Here is a 15,068-nt window from a genome sequence, read left to right as displayed (position 1 = left end):
ATTTTTTCACTCTATGACCTCTATTTTTATCTATGACCTCTGATTCACACTGTTAAGATTTCTTTTGTGAAAGACAGTGTTTACAAAAAAAATAGAATTTTCTTCTCTAGCATACTGACATGCTCAGAGAATTTCAGATACTGACATGAACATGTGAAACAAATAGTTCTGCAATTAAGAACTTAAACTTGTGTTATTAATGAGGGGCAAGCAGTAATGTATTTTCATTTAGGATTATAAAATGCTGTAACTGTTACAAAATCTTTCGCCAATGAGATACAGTGATTCCTTTAAAAAATTAGTGATTTTATTAATTTAGAAACTGTAAGGAGTGATATTAATGCTTCTGTGTGGTAATTTTATGTCAAATTACAGGAAAGTGAAAGGTAGACAATATTCATGCACTATTACAAAAATTCCACTGAAAAAAGGTGTAGATAGATGGTATGAGTCATAAAAAATACATATTAGAAATTATAAGACATTTTAATTTATAAATTCACATTTAAATTTCACTGAACAATAGTATCACCTTGAGAATTCTCTTGTACAGCATGCAGGTGTTGTTACATCATTATGAAAAACAATTTTTACACTTTTTTTACACACTACACATTCACACCTATGCATACACACACATCATAAACTATTAACTAATTATTTATATAAAAACAAATCATATTTAAATACTAATACAAAATTTGTTGCAACAATATTGAGAATCTTAGAAATAGTTACGAATTGTAGGTCAGAAAATCTGCACTAAATTTTGGCACGTTGAAATATTTGTGGAGGGTGTTTGTTAGACTAAGGTGTCATACTAACATTTACAGTCTCTGTATCATGTCTAGGCTTGCAGATGATCATACAGCTCTTTGTCATTATTTGGAATGTATGTATATACCTGAACCAGAAATAACAAGACAGCTTAATTACTTTATAGGCCGCTTTGTTCCCCACAATGAATATTAAATTCAATTACACTTGTTTACTGAAACTGTGCTTTATGGAGTTAACACCCTTATTGCTGATCATTGGCAAAACTCTGTATTCACACGAAATCAGGATGAATTAAATTTAATACCAGACATTTATTTTTCTGCAGGTATTGCCCTACAGAGTGTGTTGTTTGACTGTGAGATGAGATATGCTTATTACAGACATAATTTGAGTCTGATATTGATATACATCAGTTTTTGTTTCTTATATTCTTAATTAACAACAATCAAGAGAAGAAAAGCAATGTGTATAAGTTTGAATAAAGTAGCATTCCAAAGAAGGCTTTACCAACACATTTAGTGTTAGTTGTACAGAAAACAAGCCAAAGATCCAAGTGAAATGCTGCAATTACTTGACTCACAATGCATGGACAAAAGTTATTGCTAAAATGTCAATGAATAATTTTGTATTTTAGCACACATAGAAAGGAACAAGCCTTCTTAATTTTTGTTTGTAAATTTATGTTAAAATGAAGACTCTGAAATCCTGGAGTCTGCAATCTTGACCAGGTTTCATTTCTCATTATATGAGAAGCTACCTTCTTTCTGCTGTATGACACTGATATGTTAAATGTCATATTGATGAATCCCCAGAATGTTGATGGTAATCATTACTGTACCAGTAGAACTGCTGCCACTTATTCCAGTTTGTGAAGCTGAGGCACCCTCTGTCTAACAGCTAAGAATGATCACAAAATGAAATGCAACATTTTTCGAGAAAGTATCCATTAGAATTGTTCATAGCCACAAGTAACCACTTCACAATGATGAAAAGTCCAACAGTTCTGTTCTTGTGACCTTATTCTTTTTACATTCTTTTCACATAATTAATAAAGAAAGATTTGCATTAAGTACTGGAAAGGGACCTAGACCACAGTGTCAATTGAAGGGCCACGAATGATTGGTGGTTCCCGCAGCCCGTCGTAGCCAGCCTCACTTCTTCATATCACTGAGTTCCTTCGGCTTTGAATCCATGCCACCGCCTTGTTGTTGGGAAGAGCTCACTGATATGTGTGATCCGCCATTATTGTTGGTTGATGGGTACATCTTCTCCAGGTGCTTTAATGACTCAGTCAAAAAATTCTGTAAAAAATAAAAAGATGTCAGTTTTGAGTGTTCAACAAAGGAAAAATAATTTAATTATAATTTCTGTATATATGGTGTTGCGGTAAATATCCTCAGACTTGTTCTGTAAAATAATGCTTTTTACTGAAAATTTGTTATCCTGTCACAGTGACTACCAATTTACATCTCGGGATCTTGACTTAGGTGTAGGATCTAAGCAACACTGGCACACATTGATCTATATCTACACATCCATGAAACTGACAGCTGGAAACTGTATTGTTGTAACTTCCTGAAATCAAATAGTCTCTTTAATCTTGGCCAGAAAAAATTAATATTTTGCAACTGGCTTCAGCATAGTATACCAATTGTTCTTGGTGCTGATTAGGTGTAATGCTCGTTTCTCCATAAATCATTATTTTACGTTTTGTTCAAATGAGCTTTGGGACAATCCCAATTTCATGCTCACCTCACAACTGTGGGCCCCACCCAAACTATGTTGTGGCATATTTCAGTGTAGATACAGTGATGAAATAGAATGTTTGCATGATCCAGCAACTAAGTAAACAGTTTCTGCAGTTACTTCATATGTTTGATAGTGAAAAAGAGGAGAGAATTGCAATACTCCCATTACACAAATATTGTACCTGACTGGGAAGTTCCCCTGTTGATGTCATTGTTGACTGTTTTTGTATAAAGTAAGCCATTTAAATTATTAGTTGTCTTGTCATTCTCACTTAGTATTACAGAAAGATTCTTTTTGTTATTCACAGGACAATGCATATGCAATCTCATTTAACAGAGAAGCATGAAAGATAAGTATGTCCTTACTGGGGAAAAAGGATCCTAATTCAAACTGAATACTTTATAATTGCCCCAATGTGATAACATTTAGAAATAACATACCTGTATAGCGGTGAGGGCAGCAACAATCGCTGGACTGCCAAATCCATGAGATATAAGCGAGAAGTGTGTCAGGTGACGTTGGATACTGGGATCCAAGATATGTTGTGGTCGGGTATTGCACAGTGGTGAACGGTCCTGGTTCAGCAGGTCCATAAGCTCTTTGGTGATCTGCCTGCAAATCAACGAACAGTAAACATAAGTAATTATGAACTAGCAAGTCACAATGTTTTAAATTCTAATTGAAAAATATTATAACTGAAGCACTGTATTCTAGCCTACATCTTAAACAAGTTCTGATAGAATATAAATAACTTAGGAGTAAATGAGACTACTCACCAAATAGCAGAGCTTTGAGTTGTTGAGAGGCACTCACAAAAGATAAAGAAAATTTGTTATCTTCTGGAATAAATCCTTTGTCAAACTAGAGTACATAGACACAAAAAAAGTGCACACACACACACACACACACACACACACACACACACACACACACACACACACACACACACACACACACACAAACTGTGCTCCTACATCATGCTGGTACAATTTAGGGGCACGAGTGTGTGTAGTTGACAAAGGATTTATTCTAGAAGCTAGCAAGTTTTCTTTCCCTTTTATGTGCACCTGTCAACAATTCGATGCCTCTGGTATTTGGCAAGTGGCCTCCTTTACTCCTAAATTATCTATTAAAAAAACTGGATTAACGAAGGTTTTAGTTAATTGTGTGATTGCTGTGGCTGGATTTAGGTCTTAGAGTACATTTGTGAAATTTCTTCATTTGTACATTCTTGAATAACATTCTCTCTCTACTTAAGGTAAGCAAAAGTGGACTGTAACAATTACAAAAACAGTACATTTCACTGCTGTGCATCTACAATTATAACAGATAGACATAGGTTCAGAACTTGAATGCCGTTTTATTTCCAGTGATGTGATAGTGTTTAAGTTTGTAGAGTTTTTCCATAAGCTTGATAAAGACAACAGAAACACAAAACAGAGACTTTAGTCAATAATAATATTTCTCCTCCACTATTTACTACCAATGTTAGCATAACTCTTTGATTCCAAAACTGGAGAAATCACGTGGCTTTGAACCAGAGAACTCAGTGAGCTATGTTTGGAACACATTTTCTTGCTGGTAGGAAGTTCCTTGAAGGTTGTTTGATAGAAAGCGGAATAGGTGTGAAAATCTGACGGCAGAAGATCAAGTGAATAAGGTGGGTGTGGAATGACTTCCCAACCCACCTCCTTTACAGTGGTTTTTATCAGTCTTGCAGAATGTGGGTGGGCATTATTGTGGAGTAACGTCACTTCAGTCAGTCTTCCCGATCATTGTTCTTGGATTATGTCTGCAAGACATCTCAGTTCCTGATTTCTTTACATCTCAGGGAAACAATTCGTAGTGCACCATGCAGTAGCTGTTCCACCAGATGTGTAACATTAGCTCTTGTGGATGTACGCATGTCTTTGTATGGGGTGTTGCTGCTTTGTTCTGGCCCATCCAGTACTTTCTTTTCCTTATGTTAGGATAAATACACCATTTCAAATCACCAGTAATGACAGAGGATAGGAATTGTTGATATTGTTCATGAGCCAGTTGGCAGTGGGCAAGGAGAGATGCACAGATGGCTGATTTTTGTGATTTTGTCATAGAGCGTGCGGTACCCATACACCCGATTTTTGAACCTTCCCTATTGCATGCAAATGCTGCAAGGTGGAGAAATGATCACAGTTCACCACATTTGCCAGTATTCGAGTACACAACTGTGAATCATTGTGCACTAATGCTTTTAAACGATCTGCATCAAACACTGGAGGTCTTCCTGAATGTGGAGAATCGCATGTCAAAATGATCCTCCATAAAACTAGAAAACCATTTTCAGGCTGTGCTCTGTCGAATGGCATTATCCCCGCACATGGTGCAAATGTTTCTGGCCACCTCCGACCCCTATATTGAACACAAACAGGAGAATGTGCCTGTTCTCCACTTTGCACTGTATTTTATAGCGCCCACAGCTCCACTCACTATCTCTTGATAACAAAATGACAATGTGTAAGATCAAACTACAACAGCAAACTACAAATAAGAAGTGACAATTAGAAAATAAATCCATAGCAACTGGAATACCAACATGCAAAACAAAAACGATATGAACTTATGCACCAACCTAGCTGTTAAAAGTCATCGTATTTTTAAGCTAAGCATTCGACTCTAAAAAGGAGAATAATCAGCTATTGAGATCCTAGATCACATATTTGTATTCCACAAGAATGTCCAAGCCAAGTAATGTTTTACTCGTATCATCAGGCAAATTCAGTTGAAAGAGTGTCTCACTTATTTTATCTTTGTTGTGTGTTTTCAAAATAAAGAATAATTCACAAACACTGGTTTCTATCCTAGTTCATTATTACCAGTATTTCATTGCTAGCAATTCTAGAAATTACACTATATTCCACATTGGAACAGATTGCACTGGGATACTGCTTAGATGTGTAGTCCAGAAAAAGTTTAAATTAAGTGGTATATTTAGCAGTTTACTTCCCACCACATTTGTAATGAAAATGGATGTACACCATACATTATAAAGACAGCTTTGCAAAGTAGGGTTAATTTCGTCACTTTATCAATAGTTTACTCCAGCCAGAAAATGAGTTTGCCTGCACTGAGGGTACAGAATCCCCTACTGATGGCCGAGCTGTGTGAAGTTTTCACCAACCACTGATGCTGAGCCAGAAAGGAACTTACTTGGTGGCATGTATGAGCTCCTTGCGGCGGTAGGACTCGCTGGGGTCCGTGTGTTGCCGGCTCAGGTACTCCGCCACCTGCCGTGCGGGGAACTCAGTCTCGCAGACGTAGCCAAAGTCCCGCGCCAAGTGGATTGCCTCTCCTGCAAAAAGAAGCACAGCTGCAGCATTCCTGTCTAATCTGGACTGTCTGACTCATTTAATACATTCAGTTGGAATCAAATCTATCAAGGCTCAGATAGGTAGCTGCAAAACTACTTTTATGTGCTACAACAGTAATGATAATGGAATGAAGATTAGTCCACTGACAAGGGAGCGTGTGGGTCTCTTGGGCTACAACAGAATCATATGTTGTGTTGTTGTGGTCTTCCGTCTTAAGATTGGTTTCATGCAGCTCCTCACGCAAGTTTATCCTGTGCAAACCTATTCACATCTGTTCAACTATTGCAACCTGGAGACTTACACCATTTCCAAGTGCCATGGGCTTTGTCACAATAGTGTCTCGTGTGTGCCAAGATGATACAGACATTCATACAAGGGTTGTTCAGAGTATCTGACCTTATTTTACACTCCTGGAAATTGAAATAAGAACACCGTGAATTCATTGTCCCAGGAAGGGGAAACTTTATTGACACATGCCTGGGGTCAGATACATCACATGATCACACTGACAGAACCACAGGCACATAGACACAGGCAACAGAGCATGCACAATGTCGGCACTAGTAAAGCGTATATCCACCTTTCGCAGCAGTGCAGGCTGCTATTCTCCCATGGAGACGATCGTGGAGATGCTGGATGTAGTCCTGTGGAACGGCTTGCCATGCCATTTCCACCTGGCGCCTCAGATGGACCAGCGTTCGTGCTGGACGTGCAGACTGCGTGAGACGACGCTTCATCCAGTCCCAAACATGCTCAATGGGGGACAGATCCGGAGATCTTGCTGGCCAGGGTAGTTGACTTACACCTTCTAGAGCACGTTGGGTGGCACGGGATACATGCGGATGTGCATTGTCCTGTTGGAACAGCAAGTTCCCTTGCCGATCTAGGAATGGTAGAACGATGGGTTTGATGACGGTTTGGATGTACCGTGCACAATTCAGTGTCCCCTCGACGATCACCAGAGGTGTACGGCCAGTGTAGGAGATTGCTCCCCACACCATGATGCCGGGTGTTGGCCCTGTGTGCCTCGGTCGTATGCAGTCCTGATTGTGGCGCTCACCTGCACGGCGCCAAACACGCATATGACCATCATTGGCACCAAGGCAGAAGCGACCCTCATCGCTGAAGACGACACGTCTCCATTTGTCCCTCCATTCACGCCTGTCGCGACACCACTGGAGGCGGGCTGCACGACGTTGGGGCGTGAGCGGAAGACGGCCTAACGGTGTGCGGGACAGTAGCCCAGCTTCATGGAGATGGTTGCGAATGGTCCTCGCCGATACCCCAGGAGCAACTGTGTCCCTAATTTGCTGGGAAGTGGCGGTGCGGTCCCCTACGGCACTGCGTAGGATCCTGCGGTCTTGGCGTGCATCCGTGCGTCGCTGCGGTCCGGTCCCAGGTCGACAGGCACGTGCACCTTCCGCCGACCACTGGCGACAACATCGATGTACTGTGGAGACCTCACGCCCCACGTGTTAAGCAATTCGGCGGTACGTCCACCCAGCCTCCCGCATGCCCACTATACGCCCTGGCTCAAAGTCCGTCAACTGCACATACGGTTCAAGTCCATGCTGTCGCGGCATGCTACCAGTGTTAAAGACTGCGATGGAGCTCCGTATGCCACGGCAATCTGGCTGACACTGACGGCGGCGGTGCACAAATGCTGCGCAGCTAGCGCCATTCGACGGCCAACACCGCGGTTCCTGGTGTGTCCGCTGTGCCGTACGTGTGATCATTGCTTGTACAGCCCTCTCGCAGTGTCCAGAGCAAGTATGGTGGGTCTGACACACCAGTGTCAATGTGTTCTTTTTTCCATTTCCAGGAGTGTATATTGTTGAAACCAACAATGGTAACTGAGCCCATACACTCGCCATGTTTGTTGGCATATGTAGGGTACATGCTTGATTTTTTTTCATGACTGCAGAAACAACCAGTTGCTGGTTACCCATTGACAAGAGGGCCCTAGATGGGTGCGTGTGTATTTTGTATTGAACTGGGGACCTAGGAACGATGGAGAGGCCTCGTCCCACCATAGCCCTCAGTGATTCACAATCCCACAACAGGCCACAGCAGTCCACCCATCCCACCGCCACCCCACACCAAACCCAGGGTTATTGCGGTCGGCTGCCAGTGGAGCTGAAGGCCTACTCGTGTATCCTTGATGACTACACTACACTAAGCTTTACGCCTCGCCTGGGCCCCTCAACACCGACATTGGACTGTTGATGACTTGAAACATGTAGCCTGGTCAGACGAGCCTCGTTTGAAATTGTATCGTATCGTATGTGTACGGGTAATGTCAGCAGGGACTGTTCAAGCTAGTTGAGGCTCTGTAATGGTGTGGGGTGTGTGCAGCTGGAGTGATGTGGGACCCCTGATACGTCTCGATACGACTCTGACAGGTGACACCTTCTATCTGATCACCTGCATCAGTTCATGTGCCATTGTGAATTCCGAAGGACTTGGGCAATTCCAGCAGGACAATGTGACACCCCATGCGTCCAGAATTGCTACAGAGTGGCACCAGGAACACTCTTCTGAGTTTAAACATTTCCGCTGACCACCAAACTTCCCAGACATGAACACTATTGAGCATACCTGTGGTGTCTTGCACCGTGCTGTTCAGAAGAGATCTCCTCCCAGTCATACTCTTACGGATTTATGGACAGCCCTGCAGGATTCCCTCCAACACTACTTCAGTCATTAGTCGAGTCCATGCCACATCGTGCTGCGCTACTTCTGCGTGCTCGCGGGAGTCCTACACGATATTAGGCAGGTTTACCAGTTTCTTTGGCTCTCGAGTTTAAAACGCAGTACTTACTTAGGGTCAATTGCCACTTTCCGCACTATACCGGTACCGAAATCTTGCCTAAACTATTTCGCAATCTGGTTTTGATCGTCTCATGACTTTAGTAGACTGTAAATGACAGTATCATCTGCAAACAGTTTAAGAGGGTTGCTGACATTCTATCCTAAATCGTTTGCATATATTAAGAACAGTGGAGGGCGTATTACACTACCTAGGAGAACCCCGGATATCCGTGTAACTTTTGTTTCACTGGATGACTTCCGGTCAGTTACTACGAAATGTGCCTTTTTTTGAGAGGAAATCACGAATCCAGCTGCAAAACTGAGATGATTCTCTTCGGGTACGCAGCTTGGTTAGATGCATGAACTGTGCCAAACTTCTTCTGAAAATTTAGAAATACGGAATCTACCAAGATCGCCTGTCGATTGACGTTTATATTGACGGAAGTTCTGACAACGGTAATAATTAACGTAGCTGATTTACTATCACTGAATCTCCTTTTGCCACATTATAATTACGTAAACATACTACAGGACATTGGTTAAAAGCCACAAGAGAAAGAAACCGGGCAACGTCGAGATGAGAGATTTTTGGTTATGACAACTTACTTTTTGACGCCGCGAATGGTTTAGTGAAATATTTGGTAAAATTCAATATTGTTTGTGAACTGAGTCGTATTACCATGGGCTTCTTCCACTTAACTACTTTCTATTTCCGTTGCTAAGGTAAGCTTTGTGGCCATCGGTTCGAGAATTATGAAGCAGTTCTCTGCAAATGCAAAGCAGTTCCAAAGGAATTCGCCTCGAGAACTGACACAAACGCAGTAAGGAGAGCATTCAAGAAGAAGACTGATCTTTTTTTTTAAAAAAAAAGTCATGTAGACAAAAAAACAGATGAATCAACCAGTCCCACTCGATCTTTATCTGCTTGGTTGGTTCTCCCAGGTGAGGATTTTCCGTTAACAATTTATCAACGCGCCCATATCCTCTACAACACTACGAAACTACTTGGATTTGTGTTCTGTCCGTTGTTTTTTCTATCTGACGAGCCGAAACAGTAATTAAGGAAGTCGACTTGAATTCAGTAAGAACTGTGTCCAAAACTCCTGTCCGGCCATCCTGATTCAGATCATTAGTTTGAAAAGGTCTCGGCCGATTTTCATCGTCCATCTTTCTGCGTCTCAAAGTATCTCACAGTAGTTGAGTCGTTAAACTATGAACATTTCTCTACGTTTGTGCTTAGTTAATCAATAAAACGCGCCATACTGTAACAAAATTCATCTTGAAGCTTACACGCTTCCGTTAGCAAGAAAAATAGCGTCTTACTCAAAGTGCTGAGTTTCTTCCTTACAGCATCACCTTCGGGACAGTGGCAGATGTAAATGCGAACTACGCTGTTTTCTTACTGATTTATTTAACAGCATCAGCAAACGAAGTTTACTCTGACGAGATGAATATTAAAGCGTTGTAAGAAAATCTACCGTTGTGTTCTCTCTCTAAGCCCGCTTTTTGCTCCTGTAAGGAATTCTATAGCCCTCTTCTGCGAAATATGATTTTTTTGTTTTTCACGAGGTGTTATTGTATTGCCGTAAAACAGAACTGTGCAGCGCCAGTACAAAAACGAACATGTAATTTATAGTTAACGCTTTACTAGGTACAAGAATGGCTGCGCCGCTAAAGGAAGAGAATGCAAATATCAGCAAGATGCAGTTACAGAGGGGGACGAGAAGAGAGAACCGAGCAAGACACTGACGAGGAACAAACTGGCTCTAGCGAACCAATGCGAAAACAGGTTTGTCTAGTTATGATACGTTTTTCAACACACTGCCCGTCCGGAGTGCTAAACGTTGTATTCGTTACATGTAATTATCTCAGTATGCAGACGTCAGTTTTGAAAGGGGAAAATTTTGAAAAAAAGGCTTTTCCTTCTTCATGACTATCTCTGCAGGGATGTAACTTTCGTTTCCTGCACAGGATTATATTTTTTTGTTGATTTACTTCTTTTTCTTCTTGCGTGTGTCTCACTTGCCATGCCATAATCGCTTCTACAAGCAAATTAGCAGCGTGAGGATAGCTTCGTGTAGTGAGATAACAAAAACACAGCACATTTCAGTATTAAGTGCAACGTTATATAGACTAACTTTACAATACCTACTTTGATTTCCTTCACCATCCATTTAAATTCGAGTTTGTACTCCGTCTCTAACGACCTTACTGTCGACGGTACGTTCACCCCTGTCTTGGTCTTTGTCTGCATTGTTTGTTTTTGAACTCTGTTGAGGCTACGATGAGTTACAAGAAGTTCCCTAGAGCGTTGCGTGTAACACTACAGATCTCGCACTTGTTTCACGCAATTGCCGAGAAATGTAAAACTGTAGTCTAGCTTAACATGTCTAAAATGAGTTTCTGTGTACGACGTGGGCAGGATTTTTAAAGCAGTTTTCTATTCTACTATTACTAACGTGATTTAACTGATTTGTAACATAATTAAACAAAAACTATCGGGAACAAATATCAAAAGTGAAACTTCCTGGCAGATTAAAGCTGTGTCCCGGACCAAGACTCGAACTCGGGACCTTTGCCTTTCGCGGGCACGTGCTCTAGCAACTTTTATTTTCTTTTTTCATTTTGTTCGATATAGTTCGTTGCGTTTGGTCTGGGCGGACGTCACAAGACATCCGTTTAAGTTGATCGTTGATTCCTTGACTCAGGTTTTTTTTTTTTTTAATTATTATTATTACAGAGAGCAAGCAGCCCTCTGACCGAACACGCTGAGCTACCGTGCCGGCGTCAACTGGGCTATCCAAGCGCGACTCACGACCCGTCCTCACAGCTTCAATTCTGCTAGGACCTCGTCTCTTACCTTCCAAACTTCGCAGAAGCTCTTCTAAGAAACTTGCAGAACTAGCACCCTGGAAGAAAGGATATTGCGGAGACATGGCTTAGCCACAGCCTAGGGGATGTTTCCAGAACGAGATTTTCACTCTGCAGCGGAGTGTGCGCTGATATGAAACTTCCTGGCAGATTAAAACTGTGTGCTGGACCGAGACTCGAATTCGGGGCCTTTGCCTTTCGCGGGAAAGTGCTGGAAATATCAAAAGTCTTTTGTTGGAAACTTTGAAAGCGCTGACGAAAAGCAGCATAGACCAAATAACTGTTTAAGACTGAGTGAAAGCGCGTATAGGTCCTATGCGTTAAAAATACTGGAAAGACTATTAGCGTCGTGATGCTTCACTCAAGCTGTAAAATATGCTGAACTTGGAAGTAGTGACGCCTAAAGTCACTTAGAACATCGAGATTGCCTCATACAACTAACTGGAATCCGTTCAGTGAGGGGGTGCGGTTCTAGGCGCTTCAGTCTGGAACCGCGTGACCGCTACGGTCGCAGGTTCGAGTCCTGCCTCGGGGATGGATGTGTGTGATGTCCTTAGGTTAGTTAGGTTTACGTAGTTCTAAGTTCTAGGGGGCTGATGATCACAGATGTTAAGTCCCATAGTGCTCAGAGCCATTTTTGAACTAACTGGAAGGAAGTTCTACCGATACTGCGACCGAATCTTCTAACATAGCTGCTAAAACAACAGTTTAAAAACTTTCTTTTTAAATTTAAATTTATCCATGTTCTATAGAATTGATTGAGGCCAGCGACTGTATTATAAATTTATGAAATAAGTTTTACTTCTTCTCTCACCTTTTGCTAATATTTATTAGCACGATGAGTTTTGGAGATTGTTGCGTATCAGGTGTATTACAGTTACGTGTACATTAATGTGAACTATGATGATTATTTGCTGGCTGTGGCAGAGAGGTTACGGGTCGAAATTTAATGCTATACAAAAATTTTCGTTTATTTTAATGTATGTTAAGTCCAACACCATTTAAATAAAGGCGTTAATGAAGTAATTTGAGCATGCAAGATATTTAGATATCGCCGCGTGGTCTGGGGCGTCTTGTCACGGTTCGCGTGGCTCTCTCCATCAGAGGTTCGAGTCCTCCCTCGGACATGGGTGTGTGTGTGTGTGTGTTGTCCTTAGCGTAAGTTAATTTAAGTTAATTAAGTAGTGCATAAGCTTAGGGACCGATGGCCTCTGAAGTTTGATCCCATAAGACCTTACCACAAATTTCCAAAAATATTAAGATATACAGTCAAATAAATGAATAGTTCTGTACAGGGTTACATTTCGGTGCATAAGCTCTTTGGTGCCCACAGAAAATAACTTTCGTAATATCTCAAATGAATCTATACGTAACTATAACGCAGATGTAGATGGGATCATTCTATCTAAACGCGTTAGTAATGTGGACTGAGACAGTAAGAATTGTTTCGTAAGCTTAAAGATCTCTCTTTACTAAAGAATTAAAATTCCGTTCGGTACGCAATAAAGGGTACACACTAAGAAAAAAGAAAAGTGGAAAAAAGACATACACGAAGGAATTATCGGAATGGGACGGAAATCAGTAGAGGTGATATACAGGGTGATCTAAAAGTCAGTATAAATTTGAAAACTGAAGAAATCACAGAATAATGTAGATAGAGAGGTACAAATTGACACACATGCTTGCAATGACATGGAGTTTTATTAGAACCAAAAAAATACAAAAGTTCAAAAAATGTCCGAGAGATGGCGCTTCATTTGATCAGAATAGCAATATTTAGCATAACAAAGTAAGACAAAGCAAAGGTGATGTTCTTTACAGGAAATGCTCAATATGTCCACCATCATTCAGTTGGTGAGGCATTGGCGTCGGATGTTGTCTTTCACTATCCCTAGAGATGTCGGTCGAACACGACACACTTGCGACTTCAGGTAACCCCAAAGCCAATAATCGCACGGACTGAGGTCTGGGGACCTGGGAGGCCAAGCACGACGAAAGTGGCGGCTGAGCACACGATCATCACCAAACGACGCGCGCATGAGATCTTTCAAGCGTCTAGCAATATGGGGTGGTTCTAATAAAAACCCATGTCTCCCAAGCATGTGTGTCAATTTTTACCTCTCTATCTACATTATTCCGTGGTTTATTGAGTTTCCAAATTTATACTGACTTTTTGATCATCCGGTATATGTGAAAACCAACAAATTATGGCAGCTTCAGAAAAACTGGATGATTTATTCAAGAGAAAGAGCTTCACTAATTTAGGAAGTCAATAACGCCTTGGTCCACTTCTGACTGGCCCTTACGCAGTTAGTTATTCGTCTTGGTGTTGATTGATAGAGTTGTTGATTTATTCCTGAGGAATATCGTGCCAAATTGTAACCAGCTGGAGCGTTAGACGGTCAAAATCACGAGATGGTTGGAGGGCCCTCACCATTAAGCTCCAAACTTGCTCAACTGGGTGGAGATCTGGCGACCTTTCTGACCAAGGTAGGGTCTAGCAAGCACGTAGACAAACAGCAGAAACTCTTGTCGTGTGTGGGCTGGTATTATCTTGCTGAAATGTAAGCCGAGGATGGCTTGCCACGAAGGGCAACAAAACGTCGCGTAGAATATCGTCGACGTACCGCTGTTCTATAAGGGTGCGGCGAATAACAACGAAAGAGGTCCGAAATGAATGGCATCCCTGATTTAACACTCTGGTTGTCGAGCCGTATGGCGGGCGACAGGTTGCTATCCACCCACTCTCCAGGACGTCTCCAGACACACCTCCTGCCTGTAATCTAATTTACTAACTGAATAGAGTAGATTTATCTTCCCTGATGAGTCCCGCTTCGAACTGGACCCTATGAACAGCGAAGAGGTATCTGTACCTGTGGGATACAAACCTGACTGTACGGTACATGTACATCACATCAAACGATTTTCGTCCCATTCGGATAGTTCCTTCGCGGTGCCTTTTTTTCGTTTTAGAGTGGATTCATTACGGTTATACATACAGCTTACAAGCATAAAATATACACTAACGGAAAAACCTCTGAGGGCGGGTCGTGAGTCAGTACTAATTGACTTAGTTGCTAAGAGTACTGTTTGCGAAAGGCAAAGTTCCTGGCGCAGCAATTTGGAATCTTCTAGGGAGTTTCTAAACTGTGTACGTGCGCACTCCGTTGCAGACAGAAAGATTAATTCTGGAGACACCAGAGAGGGTCCACACAAACCTACGTTTCGTGGTGTGGGGCAGCAGGATTTACGGTAGTTGTAGTGGCAACAGTCTGGGTGATGGATTGGTCAGGTCTCGTAACAATAACGACGAGTTGCTACTGCGGTCGCCTGAAAGCAACGACATGAATACAGTATGGTTTAATGGCTTTCTGTTGTGTTAAATATTTCGGAGGTAAAGTTGTCCTCCATTCAGACATCCGGGTGGAGACTATTCAGGAGTATGTTGTCCTCAGAATACTATATAAGGAAGTTCCGGCGAGATCGTGTACCAGCACTCTCACCTGA

General features: G+C 41.7%; 1 protein-coding gene across 4 annotated transcripts in view; it reads right to left on the bottom strand.

The window, feature by feature from the left end:
- Positions 1-467: 467 nt before the first annotated feature.
- The window catches only part of LOC126278314 (transcription factor AP-2-epsilon), a 750,640-nt gene continuing 736,039 nt past the window's right edge, over positions 468-15,068 (bottom strand). For all 4 annotated transcript variants that reach the window (XM_049978331.1, XM_049978332.1, XM_049978333.1 and 1 more), the window contains 3 exons: positions 5,719-5,860; positions 2,970-3,141; positions 468-2,081 (listed from right to left, as the gene is read on the bottom strand). In XM_049978331.1, coding sequence (XP_049834288.1) covers positions 1,932-2,081; positions 2,970-3,141; positions 5,719-5,860 — 464 coding nt within the window. In that variant the 3' untranslated portion in view covers positions 468-1,931. The remainder of the gene's footprint in view (positions 2,082-2,969; positions 3,142-5,718; positions 5,861-15,068) is intronic.

This window comes from Schistocerca gregaria, chromosome 6 (genome assembly GCF_023897955.1).
Source record: "Schistocerca gregaria isolate iqSchGreg1 chromosome 6, iqSchGreg1.2, whole genome shotgun sequence".
Classification (NCBI taxonomy): Eukaryota; Metazoa; Arthropoda; class Insecta; order Orthoptera; family Acrididae; genus Schistocerca; species Schistocerca gregaria.
The sequence above is the reverse complement of the archived record's forward strand: the minus strand, read 5'-3'. Positions and strand labels throughout refer to the sequence as shown.